Consider the following 20,314-nt stretch of genomic DNA (forward strand, 5'->3'; position numbering starts at 1 on the left):
CTACATCAGAATCCCGTTGTTGTGCAGCGGCTGGATGACAGGACTCACCAGCTAACCAATGGCTGGCGTGCTGCCTCTCCAGACCAGGCTGGGCCTTCAAGTACATGTCAATGGGGCGGGTACAGAATGTGTACTGAAAACTTGAATTCCTTTTTTCCAGCCTAGCAGAGCATTGAAACTCCCAACATATGTCCACCAGTGTAACAGAGCAAGTGGCACCCTAACATGTTTCCACGTCACACAGCCAACAGACACTAGCTACTTCCGCCCTCCAGCTTGGCATGAAGTTCATTTTCAGTCAAGTGAAAACTGGACTTCACTGGTGACTCCTATTCCAGTCTCCACGGAGACTATTCCTTTTGCTCAGAAAACAAATGAAGGCTGTGAAGAGTGCATGACTCTGCATCCCTGAGCTCCTCCAGTAAAAGACTTTGGCAAATATATTTTATATTTAAAAGTCCTTCCAAAAAAAGAAAAAATGGAATTCAAAAAAATAAAAGTCCTCCCAGGTTTTAGTTATTTTTTACAACATTCCAGTATGCAATATTTGACAAAGACAAATGCTACTTCAAAGAACTTAAATATAAAATTATGTTAAAAATTTAATGGCAGATGTTTTAAAAATTTAACTCAACAGTTCAAGTAAACCTTATTTAAAATCCTTGTTTCATGTGTTCAAAGTGAAGCCTTGGAGGCCACTCCCAGAGTGCCCCCACATCCAGAGTCCAGTGAGCAGAGTGTCTCCCCCAGCACAGGTCGGAGCAAGCCCGCCCCAGAACAAGAGCTGTAGGGAACCCACAAGCAGGTATGTGGGGCCTTCCTTTCAACAACCAGCCTGTCACCCAGACACTCCGCTGAGATGGGGTGCAGGGCACCAAGCACACAGGGTGAGGGGGCCCTGACCTAACACCCAAGTGGAGAACAGGTCTCACTGCCCCGCTCTAGTGGGGCAGGGCCAACCCCCATCTCCTCAAACCCATGAACTGGACCTTGATTAGGACCGTGAGGTATAAGCAGGGCTCCTAGCGGGTGATCCAGTTACAACGGTCTCCACAGCACAAGCAGCTGAAAGTGGAGGCACCATCCCCAGTGCTCTCTGGGAGTATCCTCTTGTTCCATGTCTGCTGGGCCTCGCAGGGGCCTCACCTCTTCCCCAGTCACCCATCCTGCCAGCAGAGGCCCTATCACCCTTGCAGGTTCCCCTCTATGCACAGCCTGGATCTGCCTGCTGCGGCCTGGCTTCTTAGGAAGCTGAAACCAGGACGGCCGCAGTACCACGCAGTCCCGGGCCACTGAGGCATCCCAAAGAGCAGAAGCTATTGGTCCCCTCGCGTGGAGCCGGAACAGGAAATGAAGAGCACCGTGTCTCACTTGCTAGCGGACCGCCTCTGCATGCCATGTCCGCCGCTGGGCCAACTTGTCTAGTCTTGGTAGATGCCTGCTTCCATGCAATCCACACCCTGTGGGGAGGTGCCCAGGGCTGTCCGCAAGGGCTGTCCATCTTACTCTTTGACCCTTGACACCAACGCCGTGTGCCTGCCCTCTTCTGGGATGGCTTTGCCTGACTCTCCTCTGCCAGTGGAGACAAGGAGTGGGGGGTGGGGAGCACTCGGACTATGTCCTAAGAATGCTGCTGTGGCAAAGGGCCTATCCAAGCCTCGTGTCAAAGTAACTTCTTTGCCCACAGTCTCCAAAAGCCCACAGTGGCCCCCTTCTACTCCCTCAATGCCAGGGGCCCCGTCCTCAACCTCCCTGGGAGAGAGGCCAAGGATCTGCTGTGGCCGCCCACATGGGGCACAGGGACCCAAAGGCTTGTTTGAGATCCATCAATAAACCCATGACACAAAAGGGGAAGCCGTGTCCTGAAAACACATCCTGGGGCTTCTGCCCAGCTACGGCTCAGGCTGCAGAGATAGATATGGTCAGGGGCCGTTGTGGCAGCAGCGTGGCCCTGTGGCCCCGAGGCCCGCCACAGCCTGCGCCGGCACGCGGTTTACCTTCCTCTGCTTGTGTCTGGCTCTCTTAGCGGCTCGAGTGCTGCTCACGGGCTTGGTCTCTGAGCTGTTGATGAACTGCAGTAGGTCCTCCACCCTTCGATGGTCAACCACACTCTCTCTGTCCGAGAGCTGGTCTGCTTTTTTAGGCTGCTCTTCCTTCCTCTTGGTCAGCCGCAAACGAAGCTTCTCCCTCATCTCTGCGTAGTTTCTACTTGTCGGAGCGGCCGGAGGCTAAGGCAGTTAAAGGAGAGCGTGTCTGAATGAATCTTCAAGTTTTAATGAGGCTGAATATTGCAAATTTCAGAACATTATTTTTAAAAATGAAAGTTTTTCTTATTACGCCGGTAATACACGTTCACGGTGAAAAATAAGGAAGGTAAACAAGTGGCAGCAGCAAGGAAAACCTGTCCCAGAGTGACCAGAAGGTTAATTCTGGCACCGACCCCTCAACCTTTACACGTTCATGAAAATTATGGTAAAGCATGTACACAAGTAGACATTTTTAAACCAGAAAAGAAAAAAAAAATCACACATACCAATTAATCTACCTCTTACATAATACAGAGTGATTATCTTTTCGTGTCAATAAACGTGTTTGTAGAATCTTTCCGTCCCTTTGTGGGTGTCTTGTTCAGTGCCAAAAGGGAAAAAGAAAACTGCCCTCAACCCCGCTGCCAATACTTCTTCCGGACACTGAACACGTGTGTGCACATGTTTAGCAAATGCAGATGGAACAAAGGTAGAGAAAGAGCAACGACCAGCCCCTGCTTTTCCTCCCAACACCTCCCTCGGCCCCTGCCTGCCCCCCCACCGCCCGGGGCACCATGGCTGCCATGACTTGGAGGGACAGGCCATTAGGAGTCCCCCAGCACACCCCGCACAGCGAGCGCCCCACTGCATGGCCTGCCACGATCCACACCTAATGACTCCCCAGTTGGCTGGTCAGGAGGTCCCCTGCTCCCAAAGAAATGAACACATGCAGTCATGAAACCCTTACAGGGAGATCTTGGGGCGAACATCTGTTACTGTTTCTGGAGGACAAGGGTACCCAAGCAGGAGGCGCCGGCTTCAGAGCTCAGTGCCGACGGGGCCTGCCGGTGCCCGGCGCCCACCCACGGTCCCCGGGGCACTTACCCCGCCATGCCCGAAGAACTCACAGTAGCAGCAGTCACAGTACTTGCCCTCCTTCTGGTTGGTGGAGGTGGAGGTGCTGGAGCTGTGCTCGGAGCAGCTGTCCTCGTCTGCACTCTCATCCCCGTCGTCCTGCTGCGGGTCATACACGCCATTCTCGCAGCGGTGGCCCTCGCAGTCAGGGTCGCTGCAAAGCCATACACAGGCCAGTTACTGGCTGCGCCCCCCTCCCCCACCCACACCAGCGCCCTGTGGGGGAGAGTGGTGGGCAGGCACCAGCTCACCTGCAGACGCTGGGAGGGGCGCTGAGGGGGCCATCAGTCGTGGGGGGCGGGGGGGCTCCTGGGGCCGGACAGAAGCTCTTGCGTGGCTCCACGAAGCCTGGGGACGTGGCGGCACCGCTGGGGAAGGCGGGGGCTGCGAGTCCGGCCAGGTGCGGCGAGGAGGCTGGGCCAAGCGTGGGAAGTGGTGCCAGGCCCGTGGGGCTGTTCCTCGGGGCAGCTGGCACCGTGTGTCGGGGGTCCTCCTTGTTGACGCCGTGGAACACCTCACCTGCGGGCGGGGAGGCGGAGGGGCACTGAGGATGGCAGACCGGAGTCTGTCTGTCTTCACTAGAGCATCCTCGACTGCTTGGTGTGAAGATGCTCAGAGCTGCATGAACTCTGAGGAACGGTGCCAGGAACCCCACCTGTGCCCCTCACCTGCACCCGCCACTGCCAGACACCCCATGGTGTGTATCCCACCCACTCACGCTGCGGGGGCTGCACTCACCCTCTATATCTCAGCGCAAGCCCTGGGCACAAAGCTGCCTGGTGTGACCAGAGCCCGGGCCTGTGCCATCCACGTGACATTCCCAACCCAAGTGCGACCCCATCCCTCTCCCGTCTTCCCTGCAAGGCCATTAGTAGCTCTTCTCCAACCTGGCCTCTTCTAAGCATTTCTCCTGCAGCAACACAGACATTTTCTCCACCAAGGACAGCTGCCCCCCAGTCTGGGCTCATGCTGTTACGTCTAAGTTGACCAAAATATCTTAGGGGCACAACTTCTGCCAAAGCTGCATTGGCTCCTTCCCCCATGACCACACAAGAGGCCGTCATAGGGTCGTTTCATGATGGAGCGGCCACATCCACGATGCTGCTCACACACAGGGAGGACACAGTGTTCCCCACACAGACAGCCACTGTTCTTAATGACCACTGGGGATGATCACCTGGGCTGACAGTCACCCTGCTGGCTGCATGGGGGCATTTTTCTGTCTGTCCTATCAGGGAGCAGCTTCCCTACCCCCTCCTTTCTGAACACCTGGGGGATTCCTGACCATGTGTGCTACTGTCCATCCCATTACTCTTTCCAATGCTCCAGCTGTCCTGACTGTGGCTAGCAAGCGCCCTTAGAGCCAGTTTTTGTGGGCCCCCGACCTCTGCTTCCAGAACCCTGCTCCCTATGCTCATGCCAGCACAGGCAGCCACGTCCTCCACACACCACAGACGCAGTGGCAGCAGGGGCTGCACCCCAGGCCGGCCAGCAGCCCTACCGGCTCCCTCTCCACCAGGCTTCTGTTTTCAGGAGACTAAGAATTCCTCCATGTGACCCGACAGCAGCGACCTCTTCCTCTCACAAAGCAGCAGGTACCGAGAAAGGCAAGCCGGCATAGCAAATCCCCAGAGGAAGTTTGTGGGGCAGTGAAACTCAGGTCCAACTCCCAGAGGATGTGCTGTCTGCATGAGAGCATTCTCTGGCATTGGTTACACCAGGCCTCTGGCCACACCAGGGACACGGCAATCACGGAGATGCTGAGGAAGCAGTGGACACACTGAGCTGCCCTGAGGGTCCTGTGAGCTGGTGGGCCTTACCTATGGAAGGAGGCCTTTTGGACGACACTTTGAACTGGCTGTTGCTGGACTGCACCGTGGTGGCTGTGCAGGACACGGAGGACGTGGCTGACGATGTGGCCATCACAACTTTGTTCACTTCCATGAAAGCATCTTGGAAATTGTACAAGCATTTCTTTTTCGCAGCATTTTTTTTCTCCTTGCTCTCAGAAACCACAGGCGTTTCACCACTAGATGGGGGTGGAAGGGCTTCGGGTCTTGTTTCTGAGAGTGTTGGTCCTAGTATGTCACTCCCTTCAGAGAAGAATGAGACAAGTAAGGCCTCTAGAAATACTTCGCTAAAACCTAAGGGACATCTATTGACTGAATTAACACTGGGGCTGTTACCGAAGCTGGGACTTCACTGAGAGGATGCTAGTCAATCAGTTTCTCTCCAAGGTAAAAAAAAAAAAAAAAAAAAAAAAAAAAAAGGCACTGAGCATCTACTATGTACCAATCCCATGCTAGGTGCCTTCCCAAAGTTATTTTACTTATTTTCTTAAAGCTATTTGGTATTATTAGTCCCATCCTAAAGATACAAGAACCTGAGGCTCATAGAGGCTAAACAACTTGCACAAGGTCACACAGCTAAAAACCCCTTCCACGCAGAGATGTCAAGTGTAGTTAGCTTTTCTGAGCACATGCAGGGTCTGGGTGTGGGGCCACTGTGAGCTCTAAACCTTGTGAAGACACAGATAAGTGTGCAACCAGCCCCACTTCAGGCACACCTTTCCCTGCGCCTGAAATGACAGCTGTACCCGGGCAGCCGAGGGCTGTGAGGAAGGAACTTGTTAGAGAGGACAGACCCCTTGTAAGGTCAGTACAGCACCAGGAAAGGAACCTACGTCACAGCACTGAGGTGGGTGGTGGCACGACTGCAAGGCCCCTGCTAGCACCACAGGCCCAACACCAAGGCCTAGAGACAAGAGGCTCAGCCGTGCCCCAGCATGGAGAGATCTGTCGTGCACAGGGCCCCAGAGAGCCCGCTGTACTGGAAGCAGCCACAGGGTGTCAGCACTTGCTCTACCCCGACCAGGCAGCAGGACTTGGGCGGTGGCAGACGTAGATGTCTGGGGCAGGGGGATGAGGTCGAGGGGCCTTCCAGGAGCAGCTGAGGTGGGGGAGGACCCAACTAGCCTGAGGCATCTACTGGGGGACCGAAGTAACAGACACAGCAATCTGCCCAGCTCAGGTCATTTTAAACCTTTAAGAAAGTTTTAACAAGTTCCTTACCAGAAATTGTATCTGGCAAGAAAGTGCCAGGATTCCAGTTCTTATCATTCATCACTTCTGATCCCCAAAGACTTATAAACTTAGAACTGTTCCACTCTGGAGTGTTCCCAAAACAGCTCGGATAAATATGGTCTTGAAGAGACGCGTTGAATACCTGATGCTTGTTTGCGGGATTCGGAACAGGGGCTGGCGGTAAACCCTACAAAAAAAAAAAGGCTCTGATCACATATCAAAATTCACGTTCTGCTTATGTATGTAGTTAAACTACAGACAGATCCCACGATGGACACCCCTGGGGGGTCGTGCTCACTTTGGGTGGTATCTTGCAGAGCGCGGACCTGCCCGGCGGGCACACCGCATGCCATTGCTCACATGTGAACCAGGAGTACATCTTCCCAGCCACTGATGCTTCAGGGAACCTACCAGACTCGAGATGACTCAGCAGCTTACGGCATCCCTCCCTCGGCACAGGCTGCGTGCAAGTCGCTCCCAGGGCTGAGTCTCAGCGGACATTGCAAGGATCACTGCTCAAAAGCCAACTTTGGAATCACTGACAGAGAGTGGTAAAGCTCTTCAACTGTGTCTCATACCTGGGCCACGTGCCATGCAGTCTAAGGAACTACGGATTTTATGGGGCCCTGCTGGGGCAGACTGCTGTCTGAAGGCACCGAGGAAGGGTGGCTGGGACCACACGCTCACCAAGTGGCTGCTGGCTGCTCCCTGCACACCCTGGCATCCTTGGGCCCTTCCTCCTCTCAGCTCACACCCCCCAGCCCCAGCCTTTACTACCTGAGCCGAAAACCCCCACGGCTCACCCCCAGCCTCCTCCCAGTCCTTTCCCTCACAGCAGCCAGAGTGCGCTTTGGTGAAGGTAAGAGTGAGTCACTGCCTTAGGGTGCACCAAGGTCTTCCTACTGCTCTTAAATGGAACTTAAAGTCTCTCACGTGGCCTGGCCTATCCCTGTCCTTCCTGTTCCCCCAAGCTCCTGGACACACAGGCCTTCCCCTGGTCCTCAAACCCAAGTTCCTTCTTGACCCTGAACTTTCCTTGTGCTGAATCCAGTTTAAGGTTAAATCTAAGGTTAACATCTTAACCTCAGCCCACAACCTTGCTGACTCATATTCATCCTTCAGGCCTCACCTAAATGTCCCTAAATATCATCACTGCCTCCTGTCCTCGCCATCCAGCACCTAAGACCAAGGTGGGCTTTCCCGTACAACACACCCCTCTCAGCACTTACCACAGTTAGAATTCATGACATACTGGTCGCCTGCTGGTTTAGTACCTGCCTTCTCTCAAGCAACTCTCTGGTTCTGTGGCCCCCAGCACCTTGCTGACACAGGCACGAGGCTCCCCCTAGCCCAGCATCCACTGCAACAGGCCCCATCCCAAGAGCTACAGGTCTGGCACCGGGAACAACGCCTGGGAATCTCATCCTTGGGGACACAGAACTGGGCACTAAATGCTGCGAAGTCGAGTGGGAGGGTTTCAGGAGGATTCCCAAGAGTAGAACCCAAGCAGCTGGCTAGGGCAGAGATCAGGAAGGAAGGGCACAGCCCCACGGACAACTGCACCACAGCCAGACAGACTGCAGAACCCAAATCAGAGCCACTGCCACCTGGCCTCTGCCTGGCGGGGAGAGGCCAGCACAGGAAGCAGTCACAGTCAGGGCCTGAGAGATGAGGAGGCAGTGGTAGTGGAGACGAGGGGTTTTGGGGCCATCAGGGCAATCGCTGGGGCTGTGGGAGCAAGAGCCCGAGACTCCAGTCCCTGGGAGGTGTGGCCAGTGACAAAGTTGGACATGAACACCAGCTCTGCTCTCAGCCTTTGGGACGCACAGCCTGACGGGGTGGGACGCCAGCTCCCCCTTTTACTAGCTGTGTGACCTCAGGCAAATTACTCAATTTTTTTTGCGCTTTTCTCGTCTATAATTTGTAAATACCTACCTCCAGGTGTTGTGGTAAGAATTAAATTGGACAACGGGTTCAAGTGTGCAGCACAGTGAGGGCTAAGGGACACTGTCACCACTTTATTAAGACTGGTCCCGAGTCACAGAGTACCCCCGCTCTGCCTGTCTTGGGTGCAGAGTGAAGCGGGGGTCCCTCCACTCAGGCAGTTTGGCACACTTTCCTCAACAGGATCAGGGTGGCAGAGGGTGAGAATGGCATGGCCATGCGGGCTGTGAAGTAGGAAGAAAGAAAGGTCTAATCTAGTGCTTCCGGCAGGGGAGCTCTGGGGCAAAGAGTGAGGAAACCAAGAACATGGTATTTCCACAGATACCAGTTCCCACAAAGGAGTGATGAACAAAGAGCTGCTTTACCAGGAAGGAACCGAGGGGTAGTGACAACAAAGCAGAGGGTGGTTTCTCAGGGTTGCAGATTCCTGCTGCGGGGCAAGGACAGCCAGCTCCCCAGGCAGAAGCAGCGGGGGCTTCAAGGGCCTCGCAGAGCAGAGCCAAAGGCAGGCTCCAAAGCACTTCATGGCTTCCTGACGCCCTCCCCGCTCCTGGCTGCCAGCCAACTGCCTTCCCCCCAGGAAGCCGGGCTAAGGGCCCAACCCACCACCCGCACAACGTCCAGAGAGCTTGTGCTCAGCTCTCGACCTGCAGCCCAGCATCCCCTCCTCCACGAAGCCACCCACTAGGCCCCGGGCGCCCCCCTCCCTCTTCAGTGTGACTTCCCTCCTGGCAGTGGCACAGCACGGTGCTCTGAGGTGCTGACATGATGAGACTGCACAAGCCCTAGGGAGAGGGACCAAGTTCCTCTGGTGTGTGTGTGTGTGTGTGTTTTGTTTTGTTTTGTTTTTTCTTAAAGGTTTTATTTATTTATTTGACAGAGAGAAATCACAAGTAGGCAGAGAGGCAGACAGAGAGAGAGAGGGAAGCAGGCTCCCTGCTGAGCAGAGAGCCCGATGCGTGACTCGATCCCAGGACTCTGAGATCATGACCTGAGCCGAAGGCAGCGGCTTAACCCACTGAGCCACCCAGGCGCCCTCTGGTGTGTGTTTTGCTGGCATGTAGCACAGGAGCTGGCACTCAGTGAATGTTCAATAAAGGGAGAACAGACTGAGCTTAGATGGATGAGGGAACACAGCTAGGAAGCTCTAATACTGAAAATGGCAGTTAAATTCACTTCGCCCACTTCTTCAGAAGCCCTTTTACTCAGAATGGGAGGTCCAGCTGCAGAGACCAAGTGAGCAAGGGGTCTGTAACAAACAAGCCACATTTATGTGAACGCTTCCCCGCAAGATGGCTCCTCAACTTGACAGACGTGGGCTTCCTTTTGATAAACACGGGCCTCTGTCAAAGAGACCACCTGCTGGCCAGACTTCACAAATGATTTAGGCACAGAATCAGTCTCTCAACATGTGGACAATGCTATTCAATGAGAACAGATTTATTTCACTCTGCACAAATACACACGGTTCAAGAAAGAGAAGTTTTGAATGGTTCTCTGCCTTAAGACCTAAGTCATTCACAGAAAAGTAAAATTTCTGCTTTAATGCAGAGCTCAGACAAACACACTGACAGATGCCTTCTGAACACCTTGGGAGTCTACACAGGAGCCGGGAGAGCCAGGCTCCACCACCACCACCAAACCTCCCCAGATTCCTGGAATACGGTTGCCAAACACAGCAAGCTGAGGGGGCGAAGGACCAAGTCAGGCATATGTGTGTGGGGGGGTGGTGGTGGCCGACAGGCACATCTCACTGACCAGGAAGCTGGACGCATGACTCTTCTGCTTTTTCCAAAGTTCTTCAGGACTCTTGCCAGAGACGGTAGAGGCAAGAGCACCACGTTTGTTTTGGTCTTGCTATTTCTCAAGCCAGAAGAACTGAGACTGCCTCCAAAACAAAATACCCATTTGAGATCACAGTGGGGCCCTGACCACCGTCTGTCTCTGTCCCTGTTTCCCACCCCTGTTTTTCCCTCTCCAATTCCAGCCTGAACTTAGACTTGCCCCACGTCTGACTTCATCACTTCTGCAATGGTTGCGCCTCCGTCCCTCCCTCAGGGCCCAGAGCCGCACAGGAGCCAGTCTGCAGCTCCACTCACCCTGAACTCACTGAGGGCCAGAATGTGGTGACCATTTTCAACAAAACTCCCCATTCTCCAGTGGAGTGTTCAAGACATCCCTCTACCTTCATTACTAGGACATTTCCTACATGATGACTGCTTCAGAACTCAGTTTCTAGATGGAAACAACACAGACTTAGGAGCTGGGAATACCTGGGTTTCCAAACCTGGCCCTGCAGTTGTGGCCCTCTGCTCCTGGGCCATGTGGGTCAGTGGCTGGGAACATGACCTATGAATGAGAGGGGGCAGGAGTGGGGATGGGAGTGTGGCCCAAGAACTCACATGGGCTCTTCCCTCTGAGGCTGTGCGGTACCCCTCTGCTTGGGCTCTGTCCAGGAAGGGGGACACAACACTCTACACCTTTGTAACAAGGTGCTGAACCCTAGAGAAAGCTAGGGAAATCTTTCACAGAACTGATCAGAACATGGTGAGGAAAAACGGCCAGGTGGAGGTGTAGGGAAGGGAGGACTGCCATGAAGAAGCACACACCATTGTCACAGTGATGGGGGCAGACTCATGGTCCCATAGGAGGCAAGAGAGCTTGAGCTCACAGGTGGGGCAGCACTACACTGGTACCTCAGCCCCTACCTGGGGCCTTGTGGTTCTCAGAGTAAGCTGAACAAAACATACCTCATGAAAAATCACTGTACATCCAAGGACACACACCCACAGGAGCAACCAAAAAAAACCCAGATTCAGATCCTCAAGATTTCATTCAAAAAGAGAACTATGTGTAAAATGCATAAAGAAAGAAAATGTGATCAAGGAACAAGAGAACACAAAAAGTTGCTAATATACATTAAAAATAAATTAAGCTTACAGGTAAGAATCATAGCAGGAATTAAAAAGTCAGACTTAAGTAGTAGGTGAGACATATCACAGTTACTTAAGTGGAAAGCTGATGCAAAAGGGCTCTCTGGATAGACCAAGGGGTGAGGGGTGAGAAGACAGGTGTGGGACACAGAGCAGGGCAGGCAGGCTGGCTGCAAGCAGACAGCATCACGACAGACGAGGGGCATGAAGATAAAAAGGGCTCAGCATCATCAGACATGGATTCAAAATGATGAAGATGATGAGGCCTCCAACTGAAAAAGCACACAATGGGGGCACCTGGGCAGCTCAGCTGGTTGACTAGTGGTTTCGGCTCAGGTCATGATCCTGAGGTTGAGGGACTGGGCCCCACACTGGGCTCTGTGCTCAGCAGCGAGGCTGCCTGGGATTCTTTCTCCATCTCCCTCTGTCCCTCTGCTCACTCACTCTATAGTGCATACATAAAATCTTTAAAAACTAGCACACAATGTGCAAAAACACATAGGTAATATGAACAGTGAGAGGGACTCTCTAAAAATGAATAAAGAAAACTAGAAATAAAAACACTGAAAGAAAACAGAGTGCTTTTGATGAACAGGTCATCAGTGGACCAGGGCATAGCCAAGGAAAGAATCAGTGAACATCAAGATAGGTCAACAGGAACTCCTTAAACTGAAATGCAAAGAGAAACAAGAATTAAAAAAAAAAACAAAAACAGGGGCTCAGTGTGTTAATCCTCTGCCTTCGGCTCAGGTCATGACCTCAGGGTACTGGGATCGAGCCCCGCATCAGAGTCTCTGCTTGGCAGGGAGCCTGCTTCCTCCTCTCTCCCTCTCTGCCTGCCTCTCTGCCTACTTGTGATCTCTGTCTGTCAAATAAATATAATGAAATCTTTAAAAATAAACAAACAAAAACAAAAACACCCACCAAAACTAGAAAACTACCACCATGGACACGAAATAGATAAAACAACTAATTTCAAAAGATAGTAACAGGAAATAGAATACCAGAAAGAGAAAAGAAAGAAGTATTTGAAGGAATATTGGCTAAGGACACTCCAAATGACAGACACCAAAATTAATGACAGACACCAAACTACAGATCTAGGAGGCACAGAGTACACCAAATAGAAAAAAAAACTCACTCCCAAATCTACACTTAGGCATTTCATAAAAAAGGGGGGGGACAAGAAATCAAAGACAAAACAAAACCCAAAAAACCACAACCCTTGAAAGCAGCCTTGGGGAAGAAGTGGAAGAGGGTGGGGGGGGTACCCTGTGCCTCTAGAACAAGGAGGAGAATCACAGAGGACATCTGGTCAGAAACCAGGCAAGCAAAAGAAGAGCAGAGTGAAATTTTTTTATAGTGTTGAAAGAAAAAAAAACCCACCAACCTAGAATTCTGCATCCAGTGAAATTACCCTTCAAAGGTGAAGGAGAAAGACCTCAGACACACACACACACACACACTAAACACTGAGGGAACTCATCACCAGCAGACCTGCCCTGCAAGAAAGGTGAGGATATTTTCTTTAGGCAGTGGGAAAATTTAAGCTGTCAGAAACCTGGATCTACACGAAAAAAGGATGGGCAATAGGGAAAGAGTAAATACCAGTGAAATGAACTTATTCCTGCCTATTAATTGATCTGAAAGGTAACTTAACTCTGTGTGCAGTATTTGCAGTAACAACGTACTGGGCCACCGATGAACAGATCCATGAGAACAGCAGCAGCAAAGTCACAGGCGACAGGAGGAGGGATCGGGAACTCTCTGAGAAAAGGTAGCTACACTAACACGAAGCAGAACAGTGTTACCTGAAGGGGACTCAGATTAGTTAAAATGCATATTCTAATGCAACTGCTAAAAAACGTTTTTTAAAAGCATAACCAATAAGCTAAAGACAGAAGATAAAACAATCAAAAAATATTTAATTAAAAGTAGAGAAGACAGAAAAAGGAAGTCTCTGGTAATGAACAGAAAACAGAACGATGGTTATTATTAACCCAAACACAACCAAAATTACTTTAAATGTGTCTAGCCTAAATATACAGATGAAAACACAGAGATTATCAGAGTATATTAAAAAAACAAACCCCACGTAGAGGTGTTGACAAGAAACCTACTGGGAGCATAAAGACTCCTGTGAGTTAAAAGAAAGAGATGGAGAAAGAAATATGGTGCTGGCGCTCACAGAAAGCCAGAGCACCTGTATTACCTTCAGACACGTCAGACCTCAAAGCAGAAAGATTATCAGGGATAAAGAAGGGCATTCCGTAATGATAAAAGGGTCAACTCCCCAGGAACATGTAACAACCCTAAATATGTAAGCACCGAACAACACAGTGCCAGACTCAGTGTGACAAAAACAGACAGGACTGCAGGAGGGGGAGAGTCTGCTGCGGAAGCCAGAGACGCCGACAGCACTGTGCCCCGAGCAGGCAGATTCAGCAGCAGGTCAGGAAGGACATCTCAGACTTAGCAGCACCGTCAGTCACCCGTAAGTGATGTCTGAGGACAGCCTGCCTCATGTAGCGACAGCAGAGTATGCACGTTTCTCCAGCTCACCTGGAGTGCTTTCCTTAGCACGTTCAAAAGAACAAAAGTCACACAATGCCTGCTCCCAGACCATAGTGGAATTAAAGCAGAAATCAGTACTAAAAAGATAGCTGGGAAATCCCCAAATATTTGCAAATAAATTTTTTTGCCATACAGTTCTAATTTTTATCTAGAATTTCACTACTGGATCTTCTCCCTAACTACTTTTTAACTTTCAAATAACTTGTATCTCAACATATAAATTAAATGTATCACTGGTACAAAGACATTTGAAAACAAAAACGGTCCTCAAGTTATTCTCTAAGTTCAAAAACAAATTTTTCAGGGCATCTGGGTGGGTCAGTTGTTAGGCCTCTGATCCTGGGGTCCTGGGATGGAGTCCCGCGTCATGCTCTCTGCTCAGCGGGGAACCTGCTTCTCCCTCTTCCACTCCCCCTGCTTGTGTTCCCTATCTCACCATGTCTCTCTCTGTCAAATAAATAAATAAAATCTTAAAAAAATATTTTTTTCTATACTACTCATCATTTTAAGTACTTTAAGCATTTTAAGTACTAAGTATTTACCCACAATAGCCAGAGTATGAATTAAAAGAATTACAACTACAATAGCATAAAGTCCTAACGGCGACAAATGCCACCTCACCACAGCAAAAATCCCTAAAGGCCTAAAGAACACAAACACAGAAGCAGCTGAGCTTCACACTCACAGCTGCCCTCCACCATTCAGCTGGCATCTCTGCCTCCCACCCACATGTAGGGGATTCCGCTGATAAGCCTGCTCTGACGTAACTGAAGACATGTGTGCATCTCTAGAAGGGGCTTCTACCAACTCCTATGGGGCTGTGAACACACCATGGACTCACAGTATGCAACTAAGTCAAACTAACTCAAATAACACAGACTCAAGTGACAGTGCAAGCTTGTCTAGGGAAGCATTTTTATATCAGATTCAAGAGAAGTATTTTGCCAAATGCATCTCATTTTTCTAAATAGACGTGGCATCTAGCTAATGTATCTTAAAAACATCAGTGGGGGTGCCTGGGTGGCTCAGTCGTTAAGTGTCTGCCTTTGGCTCAGGTCATGATCCGGGTCTGGGACTGAGTCCCACATCAGTCTCCCTCCTCAGGTGGGTTCTGCTTCTCCCTCTGCTCCTCCCCCACTGCTCGTGCTGGCAGTCTCTCTCGCTCACTTTTGCAAATACAAATAAATAAAATCGTGAATAAAATAAAATAAAAGCATCTGTGAATAGTCCTGACATCAGTAGTAAAGTGACGGAAATAAAAGCTTACTAGTGCATCCTCTGCACTTCCTACCCATGAACCCTCCCCAACTATCTACTGGATTGAAGTTCACAAGGTATTAAATACATTTTATATACAGATAATACTCCCCCAGAATATTTTTCTTCTCTTATACCCTTTTATGGACTACCAATAATGCCCTGAGAAAAGGCCAAAAGTCAGGGGGAAAAAATCAATTTTTAACTGAACGTCCCAATAGCTTTTTGGAATAATCAGTTTCACTACTTTACTTCAAGGTGTTTAGGAACTGATTCTTCAACAGAAAAACATTAAACAGAACATTCTCTACTCTCTCCTGGAGGCGGCTCCCAGGAGCTAGAAAGCAGCTGTATTCAGGTAAGAACAGAATGGACAGCCTCCCAACCATACACTCACCCAGAGGGAAAGAGGCTAGAGACAAGGCAGACCATGGAGACAGCCTGGCTTTGAGTACACACCGGAAAATCCTCCTTCAAATCACTCTACTAATAAAGCCTCATTAAATGTCCAAACTAAGCGACATACAATCTAACAAAATTCAAGCATCACATCAATGTGGCAGTTACCAAGTACTTATTGCAACAGAACGTGACAGACTGACTTTATTCTATTCTAAACCAGTGGTTAGGTGCCCCTTCCCAGCAAACAAATAGCAAAGCCCACTGATAGGCTACACACACCCTACTTCACAGCAGATGCCCCGTGGGGAAAGAAAATGTTCATGTAGTCTAAAAAACCCCTTCCATCCCATGTCGTCCTCCCTTCTCCCAGCTGAGAATCTCTGTTTTAAATAATATATCTGGAAAGTTTGGGGAAAACAAAAAATTTCACTGTAAAATCTAAGCTATGAAAATAGAAGCATGGGGTTCTCTGAGAAGAACTATGTAAAAAGCAAACCTTTTCTACATGCTCACTCCTTCTCGAAACAGCCTCTGAGCACAGCTGGTCTGGGAGGCCCTTTCCTTTGTGCCTCCAGTCGCCTCCCAACAGCCTGCACGGCACTTCGACCTTCTCTCGCACTACGCTTAGGATTCTTCCTTTAGTAATTTCAGACACTGAAGAGCCCAGCTAGTGTCAGAGGACCCAGGCTGTACTCAATGTATCCATCTGTGCAACATTACAACAAACAGCCAGGCCTTTGGGGTGCCTGGGTGGCTCAGTGGGTTGAGCCTCTGCCTTTGGCTCAGGTCTTGTTCTCAGGGTCCTGGGATTGAGCCCCACATCGGGCTCTCTGCTCAGCAGGGAGCCCGCTTCCCTCTCCCTATGCCTCTCTGCCTATTTATGATCTCTCTCCCTCTGTCAAATAAATAAATAAAAATCTTTAAAAAAAAAAAAAAAAAAAAGAGCCAGGCCCTAGGAGGCCACAAGCAAAGAAATGAACTGGCATATGGGTGAGCAGAGCCGTGTATGCAGTTCCCCCAAGTACAACCCGTTACACCAACATCATTTGGAAAACTTTACATTCTAGGTAATTCTGAAGGAGTACACCACAACTTTTGTGATTGTTTTTTACAATTGTGAATGTTCAAAATTCTGAGAGCCTAAGAGATTATGGTAAAAGGAGACATTTGAGGACCTTCCTACCAAGAGTAGATTTGGTCCTAGACATTGCCGATTTATGGATTTTTGTTTGTTACAATATGCACTTCTTGTACAATCTTAGTGACAGGTGAGCTTCCCGGCCCTCTTTGCCCTGACTTACCTTACTGTGTGCGAAGGGGGGCGCCGTATACAAGGTGGGGTGGATGAGAGGGCGGGGCAGGTGCGGGACGGCGTGCAGAGGCACATGTCCATGGATGTGGGGGTACAGATGCAGGGCAGGGTGTGTGGGCTTCTCGGGGCTTAGGAATTGATGGCCTGGGGGAAGGGCTCCTGCGGTCATCGCTGATGCCGTCAGTCCGGAAGCTTCTTGCTTACAAACATGACATTCACAAGCGTTTGCAGCTTGTTCTGCCTAAAAGGAAAGAAAAAAAAGAAAAAAAAAAGTAAAAAGTTCAACCTAAAAGGAAAGAAAAAAAAAAGACTGGTGTGAATTAAACTAATGTCAGCCACATTCTGTTGAGCTGGGCTCCCGTGACACCTGGAGTTGTCCAAAGCCCTCCTTGTAAAGTACAGAAGGGACCCCAAGAGCCTGGGATGAAGGGGACCTGTGGATAGAAGAGACGAACACCTCACGCCCTGGCTGGGTGTCAGCTCAGGTAGCAATCACACCCATCTGCGACTGGGCCTGTCTGTGCAGGGACAGGGGACCGGCAAGGGTGGCTTAGGGGAGGGGGAGAGAAGAATTGGAGCCCAGGAGGACAAAGCACTGGCGTGGGCGGGGCTCCCGCGGCTCAGGAGTGGTTCCACGGAGATGCTGCCAGACGAGGCACCAGAGATGGGACTCAGCGAGGGTGAAATGAAACAGTCGGTAGCTCCTCTCCCTCAAAACAAGGGTAAAACTGAATGCAATTGTCAAAGCAATCATTTGAGGATCTGAAAATCAACCAAGGGAAACAGCAAATCCAGAAGCATTTATTCATGCCAATCTGCTAGAATGTAAGAGCAGCAGCAGCCTGGGGGCACCTGGGTGGCTCAGTGGGTTAAAGCCTCTGCCTTCGGCTCAGGTCCTGATCTCAGGGTCCTGGGATGGAGCCCCACATTGGGCTCTCTGCTCAGCAGGGAGTCTGCTTCCTCCACTCTCTCTGCCTGGCTCTCTGCCTCCTTGTGGTCTCTGTCTGTCAAATAAATAAATAAAATCTTAAAAAAAAAAAAAAAAAAAAGAGCAGCAGGAGCCTGGCCTTTCTGCCTGGGGCTCTTCCCATTCCCAACAGCCCTTAAAAAAACAAACTAAAAAGACCAAAGAATCAACAGCAGATTTAAACGGGTACACGAAAAATTTTAATACAAAAAAGAGAGTAAAGGGGGAACAGAGGAACAAAAAACACGAAACCTACGGAAACAAAGTGGCAGCTGCACGTGGCACAGCCATCGTGACTGACATCAGTGCCCTCCAGACAAAAGGCAGAGATTGATGGACAAAGTACAAATACAAAACCCAACTAAAGGGTTCAAACACAAATCTTAAACTCAAAGATACAAAGAAGCTGAAATTCAAAGGATGAAAAAATAGATACCATGCATACAGTAACCGTCCGGCTGCCGGAGCGACTCTGCTGGTGGGATGAAATGCTCTCTCAGATGAGAGAATCTAGCGGAGAAGCATCTCATAATGACTAAAGAGTCGACGTGTATCAAGAAGGGGTAACAATCACACACATACACCGCCAACGACACTGTCCCAAATGCATGAATTTGGCTCATCTGAAAAGGGAATAGACACTCTAGCAGTGATATGAATACGTCAGTATGTCTCTCAGGAATTTTTAGAACCATGCAGAAAAGATTCAGGAAAGATTCAGAGAATTGGAATAACGCTATCAATTTGACCAAATTTTATTCATAGGACACCCCATCTAACAAGAGCAGAACACAAATTATTTTCAAGTATACATAGAACATTATGTAGGACAGACTAGATGTCAGGCCATAAAACAGGTCTCACTATATTCGGAAGTCCTAAAATCCATAACCTAAACTTAGAGTCAACAAGCTAGACAGGGAATAACAAACTAAACCCAAAGTCAATGGAAAAAAATAATGGAGATTAGAACAGAAATCAATGAAATAAAGAGAAAAACAGAAAATTAATAAAACGCCTTTTTTTTTTTTTACAGAAATTGGTAATTCTTTAGCCAGACTGAAGGTTTAAAAAAAAGGCAGACAAAATTATCCAACTACTGAATTAACATCACTCCATATCCTGAGAACTAAAAGAATCATAAAGGAATATAATAAACCACCTGATGCCATCAAAGGAGACAGTGCAGATGAAATGGAGGAATTCCTAGAAAGACATAAAAATTTTAAATTAAGAAGAAACAGAAAATCTGACTAAACCTACAACAAGTAAACAAAATTTGGATTAGTCATTCTAAATCCTCCCACAACACCAGGCCCATGGGATTTCACTGGTAAATTCTATCAACTATTTAAGAAATCTCAACTTTAGACAAATTTCTTCAGAAAATATAGGCAGAATAAACACTTCCCAACTCATTCTAGGAGGCCAATATTATTCTGATATCAAAGCCAGACTGAGACACAAGGATAGATAACTATAGAACAGTACCTTTTATTAACATGGATGCAAAAATCCTAACAAAGGATTAGCAACCAATCCAGCAACATGCCAAAAGAAAAAAAGTTTATACACCATGACCAAATGGGATTTATTCCAGCGACACAAGGTTGGTTTAACATTCAAAAATCAGGGGCACCTGGGTGGTTCAGTCGGTTAAGCATCCGACTCTTGATCTCAGGGTCGTGAGTTCAAGCCCCATGTGGGGCTCCACAGTGGACATGGTCTACTTAAAAAAGAAAAAAAAAAAAAATTCAAGAATCACTTGATACAACACACCACAGTAAAAAAATGAAGGATGAAACCACAAGAACATTTCAATAGATTCAGAAAGAGCATCTGGAGAACCCAATATATGTTCACAATAAAACTCTTAGGAAATGAGGAGCTGACAGGATTTATTTCCTCAACCTGGTAAGGTCGTCCTCGACAGATGCACAGCTGGGATCATCCTAGTCACAGACTGGGCGGCTCCCCCCTGGGACTGGGAGCAAGGCAGAGTTGTGTGCTTGTACCTCTTCTCTGCCGTGCTGTGCTGGACATTCTGGCCAGCTCAGTAAGCAAGAGGAAGACACTGTGTTTCCAGACTGAGAAGGAAAAAGTAAAATTGTCTTTATTCACAAACAACATGACCTTGCATGTAGAAAATTCAAAGGAATCTTACCAAAAGAGAGAGACAGAGAGAGAGAGAAACCAAAGAATAAACGAATTAAAGCTGCAGAATATAAGACAAATACCTGAAAATCAACTGTATTTCTATTGTATTACAACAATAAATTGAAAATTGAAATAAGAAAATATCACTTTCACAGAATCAAAAACATCTAATACTTAAGAATGAATTTAAGAAATACATTCAAGACCCACTAACTCTAAATTTTTTAACTGCTGGAAGAAATTAAAGATGATTTAAGTAAATGGAAAGAGAACAGCACATTCCTAGGCTGACAGATGCAAAGCCATTAAGACTGGATTTTCTTCCAAGTGATCTACCATCACCTCACAAAGAAGAGAGCAGGCCCAGAGGAGTCTGCTGTGAATTCTATCAAGTATTCAAGAAGTCAATACAATCTCTATCAAAATTCAAGCAGTTTTTTCATAGAATAAGCTGATTCTAAAACTTACACGGAAACACGAAGGGCTCTGAACAGCCTACATAAGTTTCAATAAGGCCCACCAAC

General features: G+C 48.8%; 1 protein-coding gene across 3 annotated transcripts in view; it reads right to left on the bottom strand.

Moving 5' to 3' along the window:
• Positions 1-20,314, bottom strand: part of FAM193A (family with sequence similarity 193 member A) — a 165,823-nt gene that overhangs the window by 21,475 nt on the left and 124,034 nt on the right. For all 3 annotated transcript variants that reach the window (XM_044267911.1, XM_044267910.1, XM_044267909.1), the window contains 6 exons: positions 16,656-16,907; positions 6,233-6,431; positions 4,982-5,254; positions 3,413-3,680; positions 3,132-3,315; positions 1,998-2,228 (listed from right to left, as the gene is read on the bottom strand). In XM_044267911.1, the coding sequence (XP_044123846.1) occupies positions 1,998-2,228; positions 3,132-3,315; positions 3,413-3,680; positions 4,982-5,254; positions 6,233-6,431; positions 16,656-16,907 (1,407 nt within the window). The remainder of the gene's footprint in view (positions 1-1,997; positions 2,229-3,131; positions 3,316-3,412; positions 3,681-4,981; positions 5,255-6,232; positions 6,432-16,655; positions 16,908-20,314) is intronic.

Source organism: Neovison vison, chromosome 11, assembly GCF_020171115.1.
Source record: "Neovison vison isolate M4711 chromosome 11, ASM_NN_V1, whole genome shotgun sequence".
Classification (NCBI taxonomy): domain Eukaryota; kingdom Metazoa; phylum Chordata; class Mammalia; order Carnivora; family Mustelidae; genus Neogale; species Neogale vison.